This window comes from Typha latifolia, chromosome 3, assembly GCF_019914945.1.
Source record: "Typha latifolia isolate L0001 chromosome 3, TyphaL0001v2, whole genome shotgun sequence".
NCBI lineage: Eukaryota > Viridiplantae > Streptophyta > Magnoliopsida > Poales > Typhaceae > Typha > Typha latifolia.
Genome location: NC_133088.1, coordinates 17,524,129 through 17,549,629, shown reverse-complemented (window position 1 = coordinate 17,549,629; position 25,501 = coordinate 17,524,129). Strand labels below are relative to the sequence as shown.

At 35.6% G+C, this 25,501-nt stretch overlaps 1 protein-coding gene across 4 annotated transcripts; it reads left to right on the top strand.

Moving 5' to 3' along the window:
* The first annotated feature begins 299 nt into the window (after positions 1-299).
* On the top strand, positions 300-23,966 carry LOC140783697 (uncharacterized). Of its 4 annotated transcripts, none has more exons than XM_073130672.1 (24): positions 300-521; positions 653-801; positions 1,291-2,357; positions 3,660-3,775; positions 6,377-6,585; positions 7,298-7,417; positions 11,887-12,015; positions 12,127-12,252; positions 12,770-12,822; positions 12,906-13,005; positions 13,505-13,622; positions 13,760-13,972; positions 15,817-16,141; positions 16,876-16,969; positions 18,016-18,124; positions 18,464-18,732; positions 18,843-18,970; positions 19,396-19,630; positions 20,227-20,415; positions 20,497-20,774; positions 20,905-21,112; positions 21,202-21,441; positions 22,817-22,899; positions 23,160-23,966. In XM_073130672.1, exons 3-24 carry the CDS (start codon positions 1,507-1,509, stop codon positions 23,305-23,307), a joined length of 4,341 nt encoding a protein of 1,446 aa, XP_072986773.1. In that variant the 5' UTR covers positions 300-521; positions 653-801; positions 1,291-1,506; the 3' UTR covers positions 23,308-23,966. The 4 variants fall into 4 exon arrangements, with proteins under 4 accessions (XP_072986773.1, XP_072986772.1, XP_072986771.1 ...); XM_073130671.1 differs by having other exon boundaries at positions 653-836; XM_073130670.1 differs by having other exon boundaries at positions 653-856.
* Positions 23,967-25,501: the final 1,535 nt, after the last annotated feature.

Below are 25,501 nucleotides of genomic sequence, written 5' to 3'. Positions count from 1 at the left end.
TACTCGCCAATAAGCAACTGCCGAGTGGCGAGTAAGTAGTAACCGTACCGAGAGTGAGATAGGTAGTGGCATCTTTGCTATTTTATGGAATTGGAAGGGCATAATCCAATCAATTTGTCCTCCAGGCTCCAGCCCCGCATATGTGAAACGTTTCGCCGTGCTCTCATCCGTAGTCCCGTTCCAAAGTTCCCATGCGGGGGAGATCAATCCGCCGTTCGTACGTTAATGCGACGTTAGATCACTAACCCACATATCGACGTCACGGAGAGATAAAGCGGGTCTCCAGCGAGGATGACGCAGGTGGACTTGTCGAGACCCGAGAGGATTTATTTATTACAGTTATAATAGAAAGAAGGGGGAGAGAAAGAAAAAAAAAAAGGGGTAGTGATTGATGCCTTAGTAATAAAAGGGCGAGAGAAGAGAAAGCGAGCCGGAAAGCTACGGAGAGCTCAGTTCTTGGAAGAGTAATTCTAGGGTTTATCTCGCATCTCCAAGACTCCGACCGATCTGGAACCGAGGAGGTAGAGCTCCCACCCCCGATGAAACGCTTTCTTTGGTCGCGATCTCGCTTTCTGATCGGTTTTAGCTCGTAATTCGATGCGATCCGCCGTATATTTGAATTCTTTGATCGCGTTTTTCTTGATTTTGTCAGACGATCGAGTTTCCTGAAATCTTGATTTGGGCGGAGCCGACGTATGTGGACGCCGGCGTGGTTCTTGGGTGTTTCTTGATGTGTGTGTGGACGCCGACATGATTTGGATGTTTCTTGATGTGTGTGGACGCAATTTTAGTGGAGAAGTGGTGAGCTGGTGGAGTTCTGTCGTTAGTTGCTGAATGTAGGATGCTGCTAACCGAAGTGTGTTTCTTTCCGTGTATATTACTTGATTCTTGCTTGAAAGATTATCTTGTACTTTCTCCATTGGCAGGCTTGCATTTCAATCAATATTTACGAATCGCCAAGTGATATTAGTAAGCGGGGTATGGGATTGCAGAATCTTGTTCAGGATGGATGACAAGTTCTCTATTCTATTAGTTGGCAAGGGAATAGGTTAATATATTGTAGGTGGTAGTTATAGAGAGTAATGGCGGTGGCACTTGGAGATTAGGGGAACTCTTTCTGAGGACAAAATTTTGGGCTTTTGGCTTTATTAGTTTCTTCTTCTTAAAGCTCATGTATATTCTTACTGGTTTATGTGATGTATTGTCACCTTCAGTTCTTAACAAAACTTACAGTATCTGATGTTTTAAAAGTAATAATTTTGATTTATTAGTGCTCTATTTGGTTGACAGCATCTTCGACCATAGGAGTGCAAAATCCTGCAAGAGTTGTGGTTTGCGGAGAATGAAACTTGTGCATAAGCAGCAAGGATCACAGATCTTTCTTCTTTCAAAGATTTCTCATGCGTAGGCGAATCCATAAATGTAATCTGTGAATGAAGAGGAGAAGAAATCTCTGTTTTTCTCATGGAGGGAGATAATTTCTTGTCATGCTTTATGTTCTTGTGAATGGTCATGCCTTCAGTCCTAAAATATGGGTACTTCACGTGGCACACTCATGCAGGATATTTGTTCATTATCATGCTTTTCCTTAACCTAGAGCATTGCTTGGCCAATGGACTTCCTCTGCAAATCCTACCTCAGAATTATCTAGAACTGCTTCGTGATGAAAAGCATGGTGAAAATCAAAATATCCAATTTAGGGAGCTACCTTGTGAATCATACTTGGGAAATTCTGGGTCTTGCGAGGACTTGAATGGGGTTGGGTCATTCAACACTACATGCCTGTTGAATTCAAGTTTGGACTTAGATGATGATTTATGTATATACGGGACTGGAAATATTGAGATTGCTTCACATGTTAAAATCATGTGTCCTCTCAAAGGCTGCTCCATTACCGTTAATGTCTCAAGAAACATTAAAGTTGGCCCATATGCTTCAGTTATTGCAGGATCCGTAAGTTTTGATGCCACCAATGTTACGTTGGATAACCATTCAGCCATAAACACAACATCTTTAGGGGGATCACCACCTCCCCAGACTAGTGGAACACCGAATGGCCATGACGGGGCTGGTGGAGGGCATGGAGGCCGAGGCGCTTCATGTCTGATAATGAACAAGACAAATTGGGGCGGAGATGTGTATGCTTGGTCAACTTTATCTAAGCCATGGAGTTATGGGAGCAAAGGAGGAAGCACATCTACTGAAAAAATATATGGAGGTGATGGTGGAGGCTGTGTAATGATCAAAGCCAATAATTCATTTCATATTGATGGATCTGTACTCGCAGAGGGAGGTATAGGTGGTCTTAAAGGGGGAGGTGGATCTGGTGGAAGCATTATCATCCATGCTTTAAAATTGTGAGGATCACTACCTGATATAATATCTTCCTTATTTTATTCTTTTTCTGTTTGTTCACTTGAATGGTGGAATAAATGAGCTTCCATTTGGATGGAAGTGTTCAGATGCTAACTTCTCCTGGTAGATTAACATTACAGGACCTTGCTTGTTAGTAGAAACCTTGGTAATTACATCCTTCTAGTTTCTATTCGTTTTTCTTCTTCACTATTTCATATTTATATCACAAAATGTCAGAAATTAATAGCTGATGAATTGTAACTTAAAAGAATTTTTTTTTCATTTATGTTAGTTGACTTAGTATTAGGATTATGTTACTTTTTGATAGTAATTGTGCATGTGCATGCATAATCTGGTTTTTTGAGTTACCTTATGAAAAAGTAGGTGCATTTCATTTAGCACATATGGTATTGATGTAACTACTCTTGCAGAATGTCTGACTTTCTGCAGTGATAGTGTCTCATGTTTGTTAGGCAGCAAAGATCTTTGGTATTTTGACTTTGTCTTTGACTTGTTAAGCACCTCCATTGTTTTCCTCAGGATGGAACTTAAAAGAAGATTTTATGATAATTCTTCTTTTGAGTTTTCTTTAAAGAAGTAATTTTGACCTCATGTTGTGCCTATAATACTCGGGGGGTCTCAGGAATCAGTAAGAGAACTAGAGGACCGAGTGTACCTTCTATCATCGGTCCTTTTTTAATCTTCTTTTACCTTCTAATATCTATTTACTAGGAGTGCTGAAAGACTTTTCACCATTACTTGTTGAATTGCGTTCTCTCTCCTCTATTAGATGTCGAAAATCTCTTGTCTAGGGGTCATCCTTGGATGAACCCTTCCTTACTCGTGTTTTATTATTCTCCATGGTAGTCTCAGAAGTTATGCAAAGATCAGAGTTACCTTTTGCTAATTTTTGAGATTTATTTTGCTTTGGCATTCTCTTGAGAATTTGTAGGCATTGGTTACTCTTCTCTCTCTCTCTCTCTCTCTCTCTCTCTCTCTCTCTCTCTCTCTCTCTCTCTCTCTCTCCTTTGAGCTCATAGACTATTATTAATTTGTGTAGCACCTTTGTATATTTGAAAGATCCTTTTATGGTCCATTATGGTCCTTCTGATTTATGGGTACTTGAACTTGATTCTGCAGATACCATTTATCGAGTCTGCCTTATTTGATAAAAAATCAATTATGTTAATTGCAAATCAGTCATAATTCCCTTCTTTTATGTTGCATTTAATCCATTTTTCATCATTTTGATTATCCATATATATATATATATATATCTTTATATTCAATGTTTACATGTTTAGGACTGGAAATGGTACTATAAGTGCTGCAGGAGGGGGTGGATGGGGTGGAGGTGGCGGTGGGAGGATATCATTGGATTGTTACAGCATACAACAAGATGTAAAGATCACAGTTCATGGTTCGTATCATTGACAGTTAGATTGTAAAGCCACTATTTATCCTTTTTTCGATTGATGATATTTATTATGGTTAAATATATTTTACCCCCTGTATTTATGCCTAAAATTACTTTACTCCTTTATATTTCAAAAAGTCTCAAACTAGTTATTGCACTTACACTAAAGTGAAATCGTCAATTTTTCTGTCAAAGTTAATTGAGCGTGTCCAAATGACTGAAATGCCCCATTGTGTTTATTAGGCGAAATAGATGGGCTTTTGATATGATTTTTTAAACTCATATTTATCTTGTTTCTAAATATGATATAACTATTAAACTTCATAAAAATTCAAATTTAATAAAATTTATTATATAATTGGCACAATCTACAAAGTAAGAGAATAAAACATGTGAACATTCTTTGAAGAGAAAAAATGTAAATATAAGAGAGGAAGAACATTTTTGTCCATGAAAAATTAAAAATGGAGACAATTCATTTCGACATTTAATTTTTAAAATTTTTTGGATGCACTTCGTTAATTTGGATGTAAAAACTAACGGTTTCACTTTAGTCATAAGTATAGGGATTAATTTGAAAATTTTTAAAGTACATGAAGTAAAGTGATCTTGGACATAAGTATTGAGGGGCAAAATGTATTTAACCCTATTTATTATTATTACAAACAGCGCTCTAGCAATGGACTTCAGATCTTTTGCTATCCTTTATCTTATGTCCTCAAATTTAAGGGGCTTTATCTATTTGCTACTAACTTTAAACTGTACTCAATACTCAGTTTTGTGGACTTCTGAAATGGTGAATAACAAACTGAAATAGTATACATCCAGATATTAAGTACTTGCATATGTAACTATTCTCGTTCTTGTATATGAAACTATTCTATGTACCCTTTATACCTTTTATTCTATATACGTGAAAACACTTGCATACCATGTTCTTTTAGATGATTTTTCTATAATCAGCAAGATAACACATTGTTTGTGCATATCTCTGCATTGAAGTTTTTTAAAATATGATCTTTTGGAGAAACTAAGTCTAGTTGGTGGTGTTAGAGTTAGTGAAACTATGCCTTTTTTTAATTTGTTTATAAAAATTGCCAAATAATTAAGAAGGATAGTTGTAACTTAGTCGTTCTGAACTTCTGATTATTTTGGATACTTCAAGGCAGAAATTTTTGTATAGAACAGATACTAGATTATTCCTACTGAGCAACCTTTTAATCTATTTTTAATTACAGCAAGAATTCTCTGAATTGCTTCTATTATTCTGTAGCTTGTTTTATTTCTTATTGTAACCATTGGTGAAATCTAGCATTGTTCAGCTTGATTATGCTTGGTTAGATCTAGCATTGGTCAGCTTGATTATGCTTCTGCTTTGGATGCATGTAGTCATTTCGGTACTTGTTTGTGACTTTAATGCCAATGCTTGCCGTAATATGCCACTTGGTTTTGTCCTGAGTCCCAACTAGGTCCTTAGCAACATCACATTTTGCTAGGTCGGGTTAAGCTCAAAAGCAAGTTTGTAATTTTATAGTTTGCTCAATCTCGAGATGGCTGATTGCTTTACATTATTCAGGCCCTGGCCTTTCAAGTTGTCATGGAAACTATTTATGCCACTTGAGGCATGAGGATTCCCTTACAGTGGCACCTGCTATGCTGGCTACTGATTAGCACGACTCATACACATGTGCCGTGTCAGCGCACCTTGGTGATGCAAAAATTGCCAAAAAAAGAGGTTGGTGAGAGATATCGGGGGAGAGAGAGAGAGAGAGAGAGAGAGAGCCCTAGATTGGAGAATACAACTCGACCAATCGGAGAAGATGATTGAGCGGATCGACTTTATTGACTATCCATAACTTATAAGAGGATCCATTAAATGGATCTAACTCGAATAAGTTAGTTCATTTAGGCCTAAACATTTAGAATGATCTGCTTGAAGCAGATCATGAGTAAATCACGATCCATTTTGAGCAGATCGTCTTTTTTGTCACCTTCTCTGGTTATTGTAAGGGTAAATCAATGCCCTAACCTTCTCTGATTGCCACGAGAGAGTTCGAGTGGCCTCCTATGGCTGGAAAACACCATTAAAGGGCATTTCACTACATTGGTTTTTGCCTTTTTGGGTTGCTGTTGACTCTCCCAGGCCACCTACCAACATAGCTTCAACACTGCAAGTGCTGGTTAGCTCTCGGCACAACCATGCCATCTTTGCGTGCACACCTGCATAGGTCCTCCTATCATGACTGAGATCACTTTAGCACATCATGGGTCAGTTTATGGCAAAACGTGTACTTATCTGCTGATCATATAAGTATGAATTGTAGACATCTGATGAATAGTTATTTGAATGACCATTGATTTATACTCACATTGATCTCCAATTTCCGGTGATTGCACTATTTGTTCTTAAGAAATGTGCACGCCTTTCAACTTTTTAGGAACTTTTCCTCATTTACCTTGTTCTCCTCCTTCGGAGTTACATCTGTGGTTTATTGCAATTACATTAGTAGTCATTTATCTTCTACTTACTGAATTTGTTACTATTCTTTTCATGTATTTACCAATACCTTTCTAATAAATCTGTGCTGGATTATGTTGCATCAGGTGGAGCAAGTGTTGGCTGTCCTGAAAATGCTGGTGCTGCTGGGACAGTGTATGATATATCGTTGCAGACTCTCAGAGTTAGCAATGACAATTTCACAACACATACAGAAACTCCTCTGCTGGATTTTCCAGTGACAACGCTTTGGTCAAATGTGCTAGTGGAATGTAATGCAAAAGCATTGGTTCCTTTACTCTGGAGCAGAGTGCAGGTTGTACTTGTTAAACTTTATTGTACATTGACACATTTTGTTTAGACTCATATTTTCTTTCTTCATATATAACACCTGAGCAACCGGACTTGGTATTGCTTTATAAGTACTTTTGGATAGAAAAAAACTAAATAAAAAGGAACTTTCCTTGGCCCAGAAGTTTGAAGGGATTTGACTTTTTGATGTGCTTCTTGCCATATTAGATTATGTTAAACCTAAGGGACAATTTCTTTTTTTTCAGTTTATGTCTAAAATAGGAAGGGCTCGACTAATTAATCTGCATGGAGCTCATCTTGTTTACAGAATTATGGGGAAGAGAGTGAGGTTGGTCCGGGCTAATACAAACATAACCTGTTAGCAGAAAAATGTTTACTGTATCTACTATGCCAATTTTTCCCCTGAAGAAGGGATTTTCTTGGAAAAAGAATTTAGTGCCATCTTCAAGAATAGTCAACCAGACATTAATACTTTAGATGATATAAAGTAACTTTAGATGCAGCATAATAGCTGTATAGGCATAGTGTGTGGTCATATATGTATTTCAGTCCCTTCACCCTTGGATCCTTCCAAAAAAAATAAATTTCCCCTTTAATTGTTATGTTTGTTTTTTACTTCAGTGTATCTAATATTGTGCACCTTAGATTGTATACATTGCTTGATGATGTTGCAACTTGTCTTCTCTGCATTTTAACTTCTGTTTAGCGCTTTCTAGGTGAAAGGTCAAATTAGATTGCTTGATGGAGGTAGCATTTGCTTTGGACTGTCTGACTATCCAGTTTCAGAATTTGAGCTGGTTGCCGAAGAGCTTTTGATGAGTGATTCTGTTATTAAGGTATGTACCTTTGCTTTGAATTCTTAGTATCTAGTAGATCTCACCCAGAACTAGAATCTATACATTGGAACAACATATGCAACAAGATCACATTCTTAAGTGGGCTCGACATGTGTGGACTTATTTCAATTATATTTTTGATATGGAAGTTGAATCTTTTACTATATATATTTATTCATTTAAAAATGCTTGATAGAATGAGTCTTTTAGGAATCTTTTTCATCTATATTATAAGGTTTCAAAACTCGCTATTAGGATTGGGATCTGCCGTCCGAGAGAACGATGCGCAAAATCCATATTAGCCATCCATATTGGATTGAACTATTTTTTAATTATGTAAAATTTTAAGTATTATCTAATTTTTTTTATTAATACTAAGTTGGCTCTCGTAAATTCCTATTGTCATCATCATCGTAATTACCATAAATTCATAAATAATAATGTTTACATCATACTAGTCATATTAAATATACTTTGTTGTGTTTGAGGAAACTAATTATTAATATGTGGATCTTGTGTCTAAGAATACTGATTACGATAATAACCAGCATATGAATCTTGTAATGACTCCAAACAATGAATGCTCGATGTATTATAATTATAGGGAGCAATATCCTTATAATGACGTCTCCGATATATATGTATATCTTCAACATTTCTGTATTTAATTCTTATCCATTATTGACTTTCCTCAACAAATGTGAAAGGGACAATCTCACCATCAGGTATATTATTAGGATTATTAGGGTTATCGCTGGTGCTGATAGATGTACTATCTATTTGTTGTCAAACGAATTATACCAGTCTTTGTTCTCGTCGTGATTTTCGCCAGTACTTCATATAATCATGGTTATTAGTATCATTTAATAATCTATCATTCACTTCTCTAATCTATAGACTTTGAGGGATCTTTTTTATTAAAAACATAATTTGAATCAATCAACTAATCATTTTTTGTCTTTCTTTTTAAATTTTTTTTTCAATCACATATTATAATAATTAAAAACTAATTTTTTCAATCTCTCCATTGTTAAGAAATTATATGTTTTGGTGTGGATTAAGGAGAAAGTATTATAATCTTTTTCACACTGTAATGAATACACAATTTGATTTATGATCTTCTTTGCTATTGATATCAAATTTGATACATCATTTCATTTATAAATGAACCACCATTCAACTAGACTGTTTTGAAATATATATGCAACAATTTAGCAGTATAAATTACTCAGCTCTCAATATATTCTTTGCTATTGATATCAAATTTGATGCATTATTTCATTTATAAATGTACCACCATTCAATTGGACTGTTATGAGATATATTTGCAATAATTTAGTAGTATTAAATTACACAGTTCTCAATACATATCTCTCCACTTGAAATATATTATTGTATATATTTAAGATACTGATGAAATTAAAATAAATAGTAATAAAATTATTTAATTGAATTAAAACTTACTTCTCTATCGCGAAGGATTTGTTTATGAATGTCAGGCTCCGATCTGCTGATTACATTCCTAACTCTTAGCAAAACTTCAGTATCATTAATGATATTTGTAAATAATTAAAATCTTGGATAAAAAAAAGCCCTGTAAAATTATAATTTTAACTTTGTAGGCATTCAAATTTTAAAATATTTATAAATAAAAAGTAGATTAATAAATTAAAAGCGTGCCTATTAGCAACTTGTACATCTCAATGCAATTGTTTGTTCTAAAGTCAATCAAACTTCCACCACTTCCTATAATGTTTGCCCATATTTTTTTAATTAAATTCTTTTGCTATGTCCATAGTCCTATATTTGTCATCACTATCTATAAGTCATAATACCTTAATAAAAGGCTCAAATAATGTAGTGAAATTGTAAAACTATTCTAAAATGCATTTACAAGAACCTTTTTTTCAAAGTTTTACTTAATGTTTGATTTATAAGTTTTATGATCTTAATTTTAATAGACCACTCATGTGATGTAAACATTCAAATAATGTCATTCTTGTAGCACATGATGCTTTCGAATGCTAAAAAATGAATAACAACTTTAGTGAGGCCAAGTCTGATAAGTTATCTGTCAAGAACTCAGCCACGGTTGTATATAAAAATTTTTAACCCGTGACATCTATGTACTACCATGTCAATTTTAAGATATGTGGCAATATCCTCCTCCAACATGATATTAATACAATGTACATCACATAGCGTCTAATATAAATAATATCTTTTTATCATAAGTAATTTTTTGGTGGCGTTATAATTTGCTACATTATTAATAACCACTCGAATAATTTTGTTTTACTTATTTCTTCTACTACCTTATCTATTAATTGAAAAATAAAATATGCACTTTTGATATGAGCAGTAGCATTCACAGACTTTAGAAATATTATTATTTTATTTTAATTATATTTATTTTATTTTAGATAGTTCACCCATCACATTATCATACAACTAAATTTATCATAATATTTTTTAAATGTCTCAACGTTAGTGTGAAGCTTATCTATCTCTAACTTAAGATATTTACTAGCAATATCATTTGAAATAAGAGATCAGATATTTCACCGTACAAATTTATAGGATTCACCATAATGTGATAATAAGGACTATCAACTACATTAAAAGGAATATGGTTGTTGATGAAAATTTAGAGATAGTCGTATCAATGTGCTTATTATATTTTTTTATCCCTTTGAGAATTGTCTTGATGGTGGTCGTTTACGACCCATTTTTTTTTGAAGATATGTGTATATTGGTCTAATATTTTTAGACTTCATTGTAACACTAGGAGTCTTAAGAGTGGAATTGCTGATCCCATATTCTCTCTCTGCATATGAACTGATCTATCTCTAAAAGCTACCACAATTGCTTCTTCTCATCTTTTCCTTCTCTCTATGCTATTTTTGCTCTTTTTTATTGCCCTCATAATTTGTCTCTATTCATCATCCTTCTCATTTTGTTTATTGCTATTATCATCAATGTCTCTAGAGTTATAATTCAATTCTTGACGAACCATTAACCATCTTTATTGTGCAGATTAATTATCCTTCTTTTTGCCTATTAGATAAGTCGGTATCTATTTTCTAACTTTTATGGTCGGTTGAGTGTAAACTACTATTTTTTTTTGTCTTCTTGCTAGATATTTTTTTCTTAAATGGTTGACTCTACCATTATTTTTCTTTCTACACCAGTTGCATTTGACATACCTTTTATCTTGTCTAATAGTATTGCAATGTTGCCACTTGCCACTCTTTGGTATTGTGTGAATTTTCTTTTGAAGCCATGTTAATTTGTAGTGTAAACTAAATCTAAACAAAGATCAAATTCAAAATATAATTAAAAAAAAATGGAAGATAAAAGATTTAAAATTTAAAAAATTAAAACCCTCTCTCTTCCTCCCTGTCTCTCTATTATTACCTCATTTTAAGATTCTAAAGGTTTTCTTTTGTTTTTTTTTCTTCTCTCTCCCTTATCTTTTCCTCTCTTATTCTCTCTTTGTTATTGCCGTAAGACAATTTTTTTTCTTTGATTTTTTTTGCAATTCTTCTTTCCCCTTTCTTTTTCCCTCTCTTTCCCTATCTCTTTCTCTCTCCATCTCTCTCTCAATCTCTCCCTCCCTTTCTATCTTCTCTTTATCTCACTCTTTGCTACTGCAACAGATTTGTTTGTTGCAGTAACAGAGACTACAAAAGAAAGAGAAGAGAGGAAGAAATCGGATGAGAGAGAGAGAGGGGGAAGGAAAAAATAAAAAAAATAAAACAATATTAATCTAAGGTCACAGAGGTCGAGATTGTCGGATCTTGGTTGGAGGACATTGCCAAATGTCGAGGTTGCTGGAATCTATGTCGAGTGTGAAGAAATCGGATGAAAGAGAGGAAGAAAGAGATAGAGGGAGAGGTTAGAGAGAGAGAGAGAGTAGAGAGGGGCTCATTGACGTCGGAGATAGCGAGAGGGAAGGAAAAAAAATAAATAAAACAATACTAACCTAAGGTCACAGAGGTTGAGATTGTTGGATCTTGGTTGGAGGACATCGCCAAATGTCGAGGTCGCTGGGATCTATGTCAGGTGCCGCCGATAGAGGGAGAGGAGAGAACGAAAGAGAGAGAATAAGGACATCAATCATTTGATGTCCCAGTGTCTGATTCAAATCAAATCCTTCTCAGATCTGACCCATTTCAATAAGGCAAACCTATATTCAGCGGGTTCGGATGATTCGATTATCCCTGACCTGATACGGATCGGGCATCAACCAATCCAGCTGAAACCAGTCTATGGATTGGGATCAGCTGAAGCTTGGAACCCTGCGTTATTAAAATATTGTAGTATTCTTCTTTTCTTTTTCTTTTTTTTTCAGTCTATATTTGGCTTTTTTTATTGTTTTAAATGCGACAATATCAGTCAATAAGGACATTGATAAGATGAAATAAGTTCCTGGAATCTGTTCTAAGCTATTTCTCTTGTGCTTTTAGGTTTATGGCGCATTTAGGATGTATGTTAAAATGCTGCTGATGTGGGACTCCAGAATTCAGATAGATGGTGGTGGTAATAGTGATGTTGGTACATCTATGCTTGAAGCTAGAAATCTAGTTGTTCTCAGGGTATGGTAATTTAAGCTTTGCATATGCTTTCAAGTTTCAAGTTGATGTTAAGCTAGTATGTCGTGCTTTTTTCTTTTATATTATGTAACATGTTGTTTCTACTTGTGACAGCATAATTCCATCATTTCTTCAAATGCTGATTTGGGTGTCTATGGTCAAGGACTTCTCAATTTATCTGGTCCTGGTGATGGAATCAAAGCTCAACGACTTTTCCTATCATTGTTTTATAACATTGAAGTAAGATCATTATGTGATTGTGCAAATTAAAAGATGATTTCTGTTTCTGGTAGAGATTGTTCTGTTATTTTTAACTTGTACACTTTGTCATATTCTAAAAACCTCAAATATCTAATATCTATGCTTGGGAAAGTATTGGTCTCTATAAGAAGCAATGCGAGACATATGTGGAATGAGCTTCTTTTAGATGAAATAATGCATATATGGAAGTAGCCCAAAATAACTGTTGTTCCAAGTATAGGGAATGTTAACATTAAAAAATGTTGCCTCTAATTAGCCTTCTTTTTACTATTTCCTTTTGATGATCCACTTGCTTTCACTTGCCAAAGGAACTTATTGTTAACCACAACAAGCACTTTGCATGCAGCTATTTCTTGGTCACGTCCATAAAGAATGCGACCACTTTGATTAAGACTATTATTGGTAGATCATGGGTTTCCTTGGTTCTAGAAGATCACTGAAAGTTTTATTTCTTGGGATTATTATTAATTATTGTTTCACTTGTTTCATTGAGCAGGTTGGACCTGGTTCTTTTCTTCAGGCTCCACTAGATGAAGTTGGAAGCAGTTTGTAAGTTTTTGACGATAAATACTTACACGCTTCTCATTTAAAGTTTTATAAGCCAACCATTATCCTGAAACATCTCTTTCCAGAGCTGCACAGTCACGTTGCGAGAGTCAAACATGTCCAAATGAGCTAATCATGCCTCCTGATGATTGTCATGTGAATAGTTCTCTCTCATTCACTCTGCAGGTAAAAGAACATCGAGCAAAATATATTATTCTCCAGAGGTGTCATTCATATGTTTTAGCTATATAATGCACTTCTTATGCTGTTTAACCTTATTTTTGCTATCATACAGCCTCTTATGTTTGTATTCTTTGTCTTGAACAGTAAATTCCTTTAGGTCAATTGAAAAGTGAAAACTTGTGACAAGGTTACACACGTCATGTGCTGCCTTTATTTTAGCATTTGTTTGGACATTGCAAACTCAGGCCAGTTACAACCCAGCTAATTTTTTATGTCAGCGTCAGACTTTGATAGGAATGACTATTCTCATAATCCTTTTGATTGTCGAGGTTTTAAAATTTAATAGACTCATGACTATAATTTTAGCCTTTTTTTGTCTTCTCTTCTCTTCTCTAACATATGTGATGTTTGTTGATAATATTTCTTTACCACTTGTTTTTTTGGTTATGCACAGTTATTTGGTAACTTATTGATACTTATATGACTTTGCAACTTTTTATAGATCTGTCGTGTTGAGGACCTTATAGTCAGTGGTATAGTTACAGGAAGTATCATTCACATTCACCGGGCGAGGACTGTCACTATTAATAAAGATGGCATGATAAGTGCCTCAGAGTTAGGTGATTCAGTATTTCTTTTTAGCAAATTAGCATTTAGTGAATCTTTTTAGTAGTCTATGTTTACTTGTTGTGGAACAACTGCTAAGTGGGCAGGAAGCAATCTTTTGTATATATTCATCTCTGATTTTCTTCACTAGGTTGCAAAGAGGGCATTGGTAAGGGCAAATTCCTAAAATATGGAGCTGGAGGGGGTGCTGGGCATGGAGGGAAGGGTGGATCAGGCTTTTATAATGGGATGCTAATTGAAGGTGGTCCGGAGTATGGTAATGCCGATCTTCCATGCGAATTAGGAAGTGGGAGTGGTGGCTCCAGTGATTCTCTTGAAAATGTTGCTGGTGGGGGGATGATAGGTAAGTACTTGCATTTCACTTTGCTTCTAAAATAAATTTTCATTAAAATTTCTGATCAGGTGTTATACATCTGTCTAAGCCCTGTATACTCAAAGCTAAGTTCTCGTTAGTAGAGTTGCACCTAACCTGTGTATGGTGTTGTAAGTTGTAATTTCTGTTTTTTCTTGTTTCTGTTCATTGTCTTACATCCTGTTACTATGACAAACTGCAAAGCACTTGCAAGACCATATTTGCCTTCTGTGGACAAAAGTTATGTAATCCTTTGCTGAATTGCCACTAGATACTGTTTATCTTTTCGCTTGGGACACACTTAGTTATACAGCTCTACTTAATTTTTGGATGATCTGTGGCAGCAATTTCCATATGCATATTTGCAATAAAATAACATCTCGCTGAGATTCAGAGATTACATCATTTGCTTTACAATTCGTTCAACCATACTGATATTTCTTATCTGCTGGGGAGTTTGCTCTTCCTAGGTAGCTCCATCGTAGCACATTTACCCTGAGCTTCACCATCCTACTCACTCAGCACACACCAGATCTCCTGCAAGCACCAGAATGGATGTTGGGCGGATGACAAACTAATTTGTAGGTTGTTCTTATATGACTTGGACAGAGCAGTGCAGTTTGGGCGGTGGAGATGGTGAGGCAAGAGAACTCAAGTTCTCTTGCTAGTTTGCTTTGTTGACGAGGATGTGCTGTTTTCAAGGAAAAGAATCAAAGGCATTTCTGGCAGCTCAAAGTTGTTGAAACTTGAAAGTCTCTGTCTTGAAGGCACATAAATATGCCTTAGTGGCATTGTTAATATGCAAAAGTGATATCAAGAAAATCAAAAGGAAAGGATAAGTCACACAATTGGGGGGTGGTGTAGTTGGTTTTTTATTGGTTTTCTTTCTATTAGCGTAGAGGATAATGACCAAATAGAGGGTAATGTTTGGATCAACTCTATCCTCTTAAATAGTTGTTCCTGGAGTAGGTTACTTCCTAGTGCGGCTATGTTCGGTTCGAAACTGCTATGATAAAGGATGCAAAGAAGAATCAATTGTCAATTCAAGTTGTAATATAGTTTATCTGGGAGAATTTGCTAAGATGGTTCATGCAAAACAAAATCAATATGGCAGCTTTTCTATTTTCATAGCATTCTTTCCCACCTTTTTTGCCCATGGTTGCATACTTGCTGCAAAGGAAGAAGAAATATGTGTTATTTCAGATATTTCGTATTTCTTATTGGTTGCAGCACTTTCAACTGTTAATGCTCCTAACTAGTTTGCTTAGAAGAATATAAGGTATGGATTTGGTTGTTCTCCATTTCATTTTAAAAGGATGCGAGTGATACAGAAAAATAAGGTACTAAAATGATCATTTAGTGAATAAAATTGGAGGTCTTTTTTATTCAGTTTTTTCTTGGGTTTGTTTTGCTTCTTTTGTCCAATAAGATATGCTTGCAATAAGAAACAACTTTGAGAAAAGCAAATGAATGGTCTTGAATAATGTGTACTGGATATTCCATGCTTGATACTTTATTCAGTTATTGCAGTATGAAGAATTGACAGTACAGTATAGTGTAGAATTATCAAAAATCTTTCTGTCAACCTTTTCTATTTCTTAATAAAGCATCTATTTTGTGCATAGGAAAACATTTCTGCACTAATCTTTAATTTTAACCTCTGATGTAGTCTTTCCTACTTTTATGTTTTTATGTTTGCCTTTGGATGATTTTCTTTATTTTGTTAAACAATATCTTCGAAATTCATGCTATTTAATATCTCTTGATATTTTAAGATTTTTAAATCACAAGTATTTGACCCTTCGCATCTCTTGTGTCTTATTTACTTCTTCCAGTGGTAGGATCCATCAAATGGCCTCTTTCTAAACTAGAAATTCATGGCTCATTAAGGGCTGATGGCCAGAGTCATGGAGAATCAAGTACAGGATCAAATGAGAAATTAAAGAGTGGGCTTGGAGGTGGTTCGGGTGGTACAATTCTTTTATTTCTTCAAGCGCTTGTACTGGAGAAAAACTCATCTTTATCAACAGCTGGTGGCAATGGTGGCCCAAATGGTGGAGGTGGTGGTGGTGGTGGGAGAGTTCACTTTGATTGGTCAAATATTGCCACTGGAGATGAATATGTTCAACTTGCTTCTGTTAATGGTACAATACTATCAAGGTACACATTTCAATCATGGTCTCATAATTATTAGAAGAGTGTGCTTAATTGTTCTTAGTTTCTTACAAGTAATTTTTCCATCCCATTTTGGAGATATTTAACTGTAAAATGTTGTTAATCATTATGCTTTGGCTAGAGTTGTTGATAAAGGAATGGAGCACTTTCAGCATAATACATGTTCTTCAGTTGTTCCATATTCTTAGATCCTTATAAGGATAATTAATGGCTTATAGCATCATAAGATGTGCGAAAGGAATCCTCACGTAGTATTGTATGGTCATTATACATCATGTATTGGTGCATTTGCAAATTGTAACATACAATCATAATTTAAAGCATTTTTCTATCATTTTGTTACTTTTGTAGTTTCAGATGTACCTGTGATGGTCACATAATCTCAGTAATGCCTTTCATCTTTCTAGAAGGGCAATAAGTTATGGGAGTTGGTACAGCTTAAACTTTGATTTCTTATATCATTTCTGTGCTATTGAGTGTATGTCCTTTGAGTTTAGTTACATTATAGGGTTTACAATTTGATATGTCATACACATGTAGCATACATTTGATCATTGACATAGAATTGTATTCTTCTAGAACAAGTGGTAACAGTAGCTAACAGAAAGTGCTGGTAGTTGTCGAGATACTTGAACTATATTTGCTAGAATTAGATTCATTTGTTAGGTTTTGGCTTTTAAGTATTTCTTCCCTTTTTCCCCATTTTTTTCTAATTACAGTGGAGGGGCTGGTAACGGTGGTGGTCATCCTGGGGAAGAAGGTACAATCACTGGGAAGAAGTGCCCAAAGGGGCTCTTTGGAACATTTTGCAATGTATGGAGTACACTTGAACTATCTTGTGTCTTAATTTTTTTATTTTACCTTATATAAATAAAGTATGTAATTGCTGAAAGTCACTAGGAGGTTGTACTGGTTATCAATCATTACTTGAAGTAATCTTCTGTTGATAAGATCTGTATTGTTACTGTCATATAATTTTTAAATATTCCAGTATGACTATATCAATAATGGAAAAGGTAAAAGGCTGTTTCCATTGGTTGTTTTGATCTGTCTTACCCATGTTGCAATGTGAATTACTTGAATTAATCTTCTTTAGACAATTTGTGTAGCACCTGTTACTGGTATAAAATCGTTAAATATCCTTCAAATACTATGACAATAATGGAAAATGTAAGAAGCCTCTCTTTCTTCTTGTATTGTGGTACCTAGGTGTTTCACGTGCCGGCAAGCTGCCGGCACAAGATGTGCCACCGGGCATGTGTAGTGCTGATCAGCACATAAATCTTTGATGATGAAGATCGAGGATTCTATATAAATTCTTGCTTGAGTGAAAAATGTTGCAAATGAAACCTATCTGGCTTTGATTATTGAATTATATGGACTGTATGATGTGTGAATGGGAATGGTGCTGCAGGACTCTTAGAACTGATTACATTTGCATATATTAAATAGTCATATAATATGACTAATGCTGTCATATTTTGTAAACTTTTTTCTGTACACTTTTCAAAAAAGTAAATGGTGTGCAGATTGTTATTGGTCAGCAGAAGGTGATACAATTTTGATAAATATGATGGAAAAAAATTAATGAATAAAGTGGGCTTGAAAGAATGGACTGGTGAAATCTGATTGTTAGATGACAGATGTATATTATTCGGAAACAGTTTTTTTATCCTATAGAGAAGATTCTTGCTACTAAAGAGAAAAGGAATGAATTCCTGGAAAAGCCATTATTTCTTGCATTTAGAAAATTTATTTAGACTATTTTTGCCAATGAAATTGCAAAAGCTCATTTTGTTTTGGAATTATTCTATTGCATACCGTTTACTTGAGTATTGGCACTTTTTGTACGTTTTCAGGAATGCCCTGTTGGTACATATAAAGATGCTGTTGGATCCAACTCAACCCTCTGCACTTCTTGTTCACTTGATATTCTTCCCCGCCGTGCAGACTTCATATATGTAAGAGGTAGGCTCATAGTGTCAATATAAATTTTCGATGACATTACTACCAACTGAGCACAATCAAATTGATGGGCAGATATTAGATACCAATATACCATTACATTGGCTTTGCTATCTATTAGGGTTCTACCTACTATTTATTGTATTTGAACAAATGAACCCCGCCATAGGAAACCAACATCCTGACCAAGAGCTTTCACTTAGATGACTACAAATAGACAACCATTTCCATGTAGTATATTAGTCAGTCCAATCAGATATCCTTGATAATTATCCTTTTGATATTAGAAAGGAGAAAATATTTTCTTTCAGAAACAACTAAATGATAACTTTTTTTTTGCAGGAGGTGTTACTCAGCCATATTGCCCATATAGATGTGTATCTGAAAAGTACAAGATGCCAAAATGTTATACACCACTTGAAGAACTGATATACACTTTTGGAGGTCCATGGCCCTTTGCAATTCTTCTGTCGCTAGTTTTGGTACTTCTAGCGCTTATAATAAGTGGTTTAAGAATTAAAATGGGTGGAAGTGATTTTTCCTATCGGTCAGCAAGTTCCATCCAAAATGATGGTTCTGATACATTTCCATATCTGCTTTCCCTGGCAGAGGTAATTCTTTGCTTGAAAAGTTATTTGCATGGTAAATCTAGTAGTTCTGAAGTTGAAGATTTTTTGTGCCTTTTGTTACCTCTGTTATGGCACCAATATGTATTATCCAGGTGCCTGGGACAAGCAGGGCAGAAGAGACTCAAAGCCATGTCCACAGGCTGTACTTCATGGGTCCAAATACTTTCAGGGAACCCTGGCATCTTCCTTACTCTCCACCTGATGCAATAATTGGAATCGTGTAAGAAGTATTTCCGACTTTAGAGGGATGCAGGCTGTTCTGTTTATTTACCATCGATGAGCTTGTGCATCCCCATGTTAGCCATCCATTCTACAGAATACACTTCTGTTGTCATGAAAAGACATCAATTAAGAACTTAACACATGCAATCTCCATCCTGCTTATTGGCCTATTAAAATGTTTCAGCTATGGGATGACTTTAATTAGGGCCTGCCAGCAAATATGCCTTGCCAAAGCTTGTTATTTGCAGCCAAAATTTCAATTCGCAATTAGAACATCTCTTTAAGTTATAACTTATAACTCAGATATACGTTACATATGATTAGATAATGTTGGAGTACCCATTTGTATGCATAAAGTACTAGTTGGTCTTATTACATCTTTAGGAGAAAATTTTCAATGAGTGAAGTTAATTATCTTTTCAGGTACGAAGATGCTTTCAACCGATTTATTGATGAGATTAACTTAATTGCTGCATACGAGTGGTGGGAAGGGTCTGTGCATAGTATTCTTTCAGTTCTTGCATTTCCTTGTGCTTGGTCATGGAAACAATGGCGCCGAAGAAAGAAGATTCATCGTCTTCAAGAATTTGTCAAATCCGAGTATGATCACTCATGCCTTCGATCTTGCAGATCACGAGCCCTTTACAAAGGAATGAAGGTTTGCCATCTCTCTTCTTATTATGCGATGGAACAAGTGCTCAAATAGGGTGTAGAAGACATGTTGATCCTTATAGTGCTCACACAAGTGCTCTCCTTATTCATAGTTTATGGATTTTACACTGTACAGAAAGTTTAAAATGTTATATTCAACAATCACTAGTAGAACAAAAAAATACTGCTAGCTGAGCAGTTGTGGTTCCTCCAGTTAAGCATGAGGTTCTTCCTCAAGGATCATGAATGGAATCTTGGCCTCAAATTGTGCATGTGATATAATTTTCCTTGTCTCAAATTCATTTTTGTTCTTCCTTCTCATCCTTCTATCTTTCTAAGATTGATAAGTACATGTGAATCTGTTTTTTCCTCATTGTGTTATTGTCGTACTAGAATTATTACTATTATGCATATGCTGACATCAAATTCTTTTACTTTTTCTTAAATTTTATTACCAGAAACATTGCTTCTTTTCTACTAATGACTTCTCCATTTTACCTTTCTAGAAATAGTATGCCATCCTTATGATGCTTCAGCCATTTATATCCACCGTTAACGCCAACCTCTCCTATTAGGTTTAATGTAAGGAAATTGTAACTGCAGGTTGGTTCAACACCCGATTTAATGGTTGCATACATTGATTTCTTTCTGGGTGGTGATGAGAAACGGCTAGATGTTGCATCCACCATCCAGAAGAGGTTCCCCATGTGCATCATTTTTGGTGGTGATGGCAGCTATATGTCCCCGTACTATCTTCACAGTGACGTGTTGTTGACAAATCTTCTCGGTCAGGTATTGGTTACATTGCCTTCTTTCTGGACCTCCATTCTGATTACTTTATAACCCATAGTGACACTGATTTCTCTTTTCTAGTATGTCTCCACAGCTATTTGGAACAGGCTGGTTGCTGGGCTGAATGCTCAGTTGAGGACTGTTAAGCAGAATTGCATTCGCTCAGCATTGGGTCCTGTCATTACTTGGATAAACACTCATGGAAACCCCCGGCTAGTGTACCATGGTCTTAGTGGCGAACTTGGTTGGTTTCAGGCCACAGCTTCTGGTTATTACCAACTAGGCATCTTGGTAGCAATGAATGAAGACTTCTTCAACTTTCACCAGTCAGATGTCCTACATTCAGGTGACCACTCAAGGTATGGTGTGACAGCATTTATGAAAGCTACAATATCTAAGTGCAACATATATTATTTCATAATTATCTCGAATATTCTTAGCTTAGTTGTTAACTGTCTTCAATATGTGCACCACTTGGTCATTCTCCAGGAGAAATGTTACGGTCTCCATCAGGAACTCTAAGCAGCTACAGAAAAACCAGGCTTGCATTAGCTATCCAGTTTCAAGGAAACGGTTGACTGGAGGAGTGAATGGTGGGATAATAAATGAAGGAACACTAAAGTCGTTGGATTATCGAAGGGACTACCTCTTCCCTTTCTCTCTTCTATTGCAAAATACAAGACCTATTGGTCTTGAGGTAATCAGATTTGTCGTAAAGATTTGGAGATATCATTTGTCTTGCCAAGTTACACATTCTGTGATTCTGAGTAAATTTTTCTATTTCAGGAAACACTGCAGCTGATCATATGTATCTTGCTGTTGGGTGATTTTACTATAACTCTTCTTACACTTGTACAGTTCTATTGGATTTCTCTTGGGGCTTTTCTTGCTGTCTTGCTTATTCCTCCCCTATCCTTGCTCTCACCTTTTCTTGCTGGTATAAATGCACTATTTAGTAGAGGGCCCAAAAGATCTTCACTTTCTCGTATATATGCTCTGTGGAACACCACTTCGACAGTGAACATTGTGAGTTCCTTTTCCTGTCTTTCATTACTCTCACCAGACAAGGTCTGAAATTATGGAGTTCATAAGAGAAATATTATATATATATATATATATATATATATATATATTGCTGCTATAACAACCAGTGTTAGTTCTACAAGTATAATGTACTTGTGGGGGCAACTATGCGGCTATTCTTTTGATTTAGTAAGAGCAAAATATTTTCCTTTTTTCTTTTCTGTTGCTCCGTAACAGATTATGCATGTTGATAACTCGTGAAAGTATGATGAACATGTGTTGTGTGTGTTTATTTCCATGAAAAATATACTCTTCATTTCTGTCAAAATATTATCTCGTGCTTAGATCTGATTTTAAATTATATTTCTTTGATGTGGAGTTTTTAGGGGTTAGGGTATAAAACTGTAAACATTGCTTCATTGTAAGTTTATGACTTAGTTTCTTTTTCTTGGTAAAGTATTTCAGGCCTTGTTATAATGTATGGAAAGTTGAATAGTTGATTGATGTGCAGAAAGTTAGCTGATAATCTTGAATAGTTGACTTGATCTGTGTGCAATTGTTGGTGTAAACTTATTGTTTCTCACTCTCCATGATACGGATCTTCAAAATGTGCCCCACCGTTAATTTTGGTGTTATAGTATTCAAGGACTCAATGCTATCAATTGGATTCCAGCTGAAATATAAATATTACGTCTGGTTTCGTATAGCTGAAAGATCTATTAACCCAATTATATTTCATTGAGGATCCATACATTGTTAAGTTAATACAATGCTCAGGACGTTGTTATGCCCTTTTCGCTGAAAACGGAGGGCCTTAATGAGTGACCTAATTTTATTTAATATTTTACACCTTGTCACATCATTACTGAATAGTATCTTGCAGGTCATGGTGTAAATAGATATATTTGTTTGACCTTGCGTAACATTTTCACAGATTAGAGATTAATGATGGACAGCTGCTAAAAGTAGTCAGGGAAAAAAAGAGTTGTTTGGACTTTAGCATAGCTGGTCAAAGTTTGTTGTACATCTTTTATTGATCAACAAACAAACCGAATGCATGTTTAGTTTTGTATGCCTAAACTTCATCTTTAATTATCTCCAAGTTTCTTTTCTTTCTATAATGTTAAGGATCATGCTTTGAGGCACTTCATTCATTTTATTAATTTTTTCCGTTCTCTCTATTTTTTCCTGAAAATTGATAAATTTAATCTATGTTTAGATGGATAGGATTTGTCCTGATAATTTGTAATGGTAACTTTGACCTTTAAAAAACTCTAGGAGTGATGTTAAAATTTTGTTTTTAAAGAACACTGAGGAGGAATTATACTAAGTTTTGCATGATTTTATTTTTCTTATATGATGATTTTCTATAATGCAGATCATGGCAATTGTTTGTGGAATACTGTATTATGGGTATTTTTCCTCAGAAATGGCCTCAATGGCACATATGTCAAACTTCAGGTATGGTTCTTTTTGTCTCAGATAGCATGTCTTGTAGCTATTTGCATGCTTCCTTGTTCTTGTTGCATGCTCTAAATCGTTACAAAGATGATGATTATGAAGAACTATGATAATGCCTGGCTTATGATTAGAATTCCACAAGAGCTGAGCCCAGCAAATCCATGTTTCATTGCTCCCATTTATCCATACTTTTCTATTTTTCTACACGTGGACCATTATGTTTTATTCGGTGGTGTTTTCTTTTTCTTTTTTCTGGATAGGGAGGACTCTGAGTGGTGGGTTTTGCCTATCATCCTTTTTCTAGTTAAATCATTGCAAGCTGGCCTAGTCAATTGGCACATAGCAAATATGGAGATTCAGGATCTATCATTGTTCAGCCCTGATCCAGACAAATTCTGGGCAATGTGAGATTCATTTCAAGCAAAAGAATTTGAAAGCTCTAGTGGTTCATACTACAAGAAGAGTTGCAGTTCTCACAAGTCTGAATTGCTGTATATATGCCATTCATTAGGGCTTTAGATGCCCTGCCTTTTTTGCATGGTTTGCAACAGTCATCAGAAATTCCAAAATCTGTCTGTAGCAGTAGCCAAGTCTGTAGACGATTCCCCCAATTAAGGGCGTCTTATCCTCGGCCCCTTCCAGATGATCCCCATGGAGTACAAGTTCTCGAAGAGTGTGATAGCATCTGGTTCTGGTGCGCCCGGATGATTGAAAACGCCCGAGTGTACAGCATCCGCACTTTCTTTTTTGTTTTTTAGAAAAGTGGGGACTTTAGATCTGGTTGTATCTTGTAAATGTGGTGAGTAGCATTAGATAGGGAATGGCCCACATTTTTCCTCCCTGAACTATTTTGTTGGGACTATAGCGAGTTACTGTTCTTGATTTCTGCTGGCTACATCATCTTCACAGGACTTGGAGCCTGGTAACATAGAGGATAGCACTAGTTTTTCAGCATTTTGGGCTTAGCATACCACCCTTTAGTGATTGATTGTAATTTATCGTGTTTATCTTCTTAAATTGTGTTTACTCTTTGAGAGAGCAATATCAAACTTTAATTGTTCTGGGAATGCAGGAAGAAACTTACCAATGTATAAATACTGTAAATTTGTTAGAAACGAATGTTTAAAGCTTCATATTGCTTGCAAGTTGAGGCTTTCTATGACTCCGCTTATCAACATCTTAGGGCAGGATATGGCAACCCAAGTATTATTTTGCAAGAATCTAAATATTTACCTACACTGTAATATTCATTTAACTTTGATTATATTACCACCTGATGTTAGGGTATCAGTCGTTTTCTATTATCTCCTCAGTTGTCTGTCTCATTTACCACAGGTTGTTAACTCACAAGGTAAAGTAAGTCCTGTTCGAAATTTGTTGCTTGCTCACTCACTTTCAAACTCATGTCCCAAGTCCAGAAATTAACTCACCTTTCCTCTTGCCCCTACCTCTGTCTGACATTGTCTTCAATATGTATGACGAACAAGGCCAGATCGTACCCTCACGCTGTTATCAATGGCCCCCCGGCTAGATCGATCAGCCTCTATTAATGCCTATGACCACGTCCCTTGGTCCATTCTATTTAGTGTCAGGACCGTTCCATTTAATCCTTGGAATAAAATCTTGTACTAAATGGTAGCATTAATTGATGTCTGAAGACAACTCTTGCTGTAAGCGATGCCTTCGCCGCATGTCACCATGCAACTCTGCAGCTTTTGACATTAGAGAACTCGGTAGACTTTTGTAGGAGAGTTTTTATCGAACTTTACATTTTGTATTACTTAAGAGGGATCTATTTTGGCCCAGCAGGATTTTAAAATAAAAAATACTGATCTCCTAGAAAAACTGCTTGTGGGACGTTCGGATCTTTCCCAGAATCTGATATACCTCCTATCAACATCGAAGTAGGTAAACCAATACATCAGCAGTTTGGCAACTTCTTGGACGTTAAGTACTTGGCGGCTGTTGTCAGATTGATTCATGCATTTCTTTCTATTTAAGACGCGTGAATTGGCATCCTTGTATGATTATTCTGTAATTGAAGAAAGACTTCCCGGTCTTCGGCTCGTAGAATCACTGCGTTGATATAATTAGTGGATCCAAGATGAAGACCATAAGGAGATGATGATTGCGAAGGAATTGATATAAAACTCTCGTGCAATATCAGATGTGACTGGTGCTGCTTCAGTGGATACTACTTGATTACTTGGTTTTGATCCAAGCTTACTCAGCCTTGACACTATAAGAAAGGGATGTCTGATAGAGATGACGTACCCATTTACGTTAAACTTTTCCAAAGTTGGTTTTCGTCTCGGTTCTTCATTACAATGCTATCCAAGTTTATTTTAAACACTTGGATAAAGAAAATAGCTACAGTAGTTGTATTCAAGTTTCTTCGTTAATCAACCCTCCCTTTGCTTATACTCGTTTATCTTTATCTCTGTCTGTCTCTCTCTCTCTCTCTCTATCTATATATATATATATAATCCATACATTTCTCATAGTCATAGCACATGCACCTTTTAAGACTAGCTAAAAATTTAATGCCGTCCATTGTCGTTTCGTAGATCGAATGAAATGCTCAGTTTTAAGAACTAGAAAC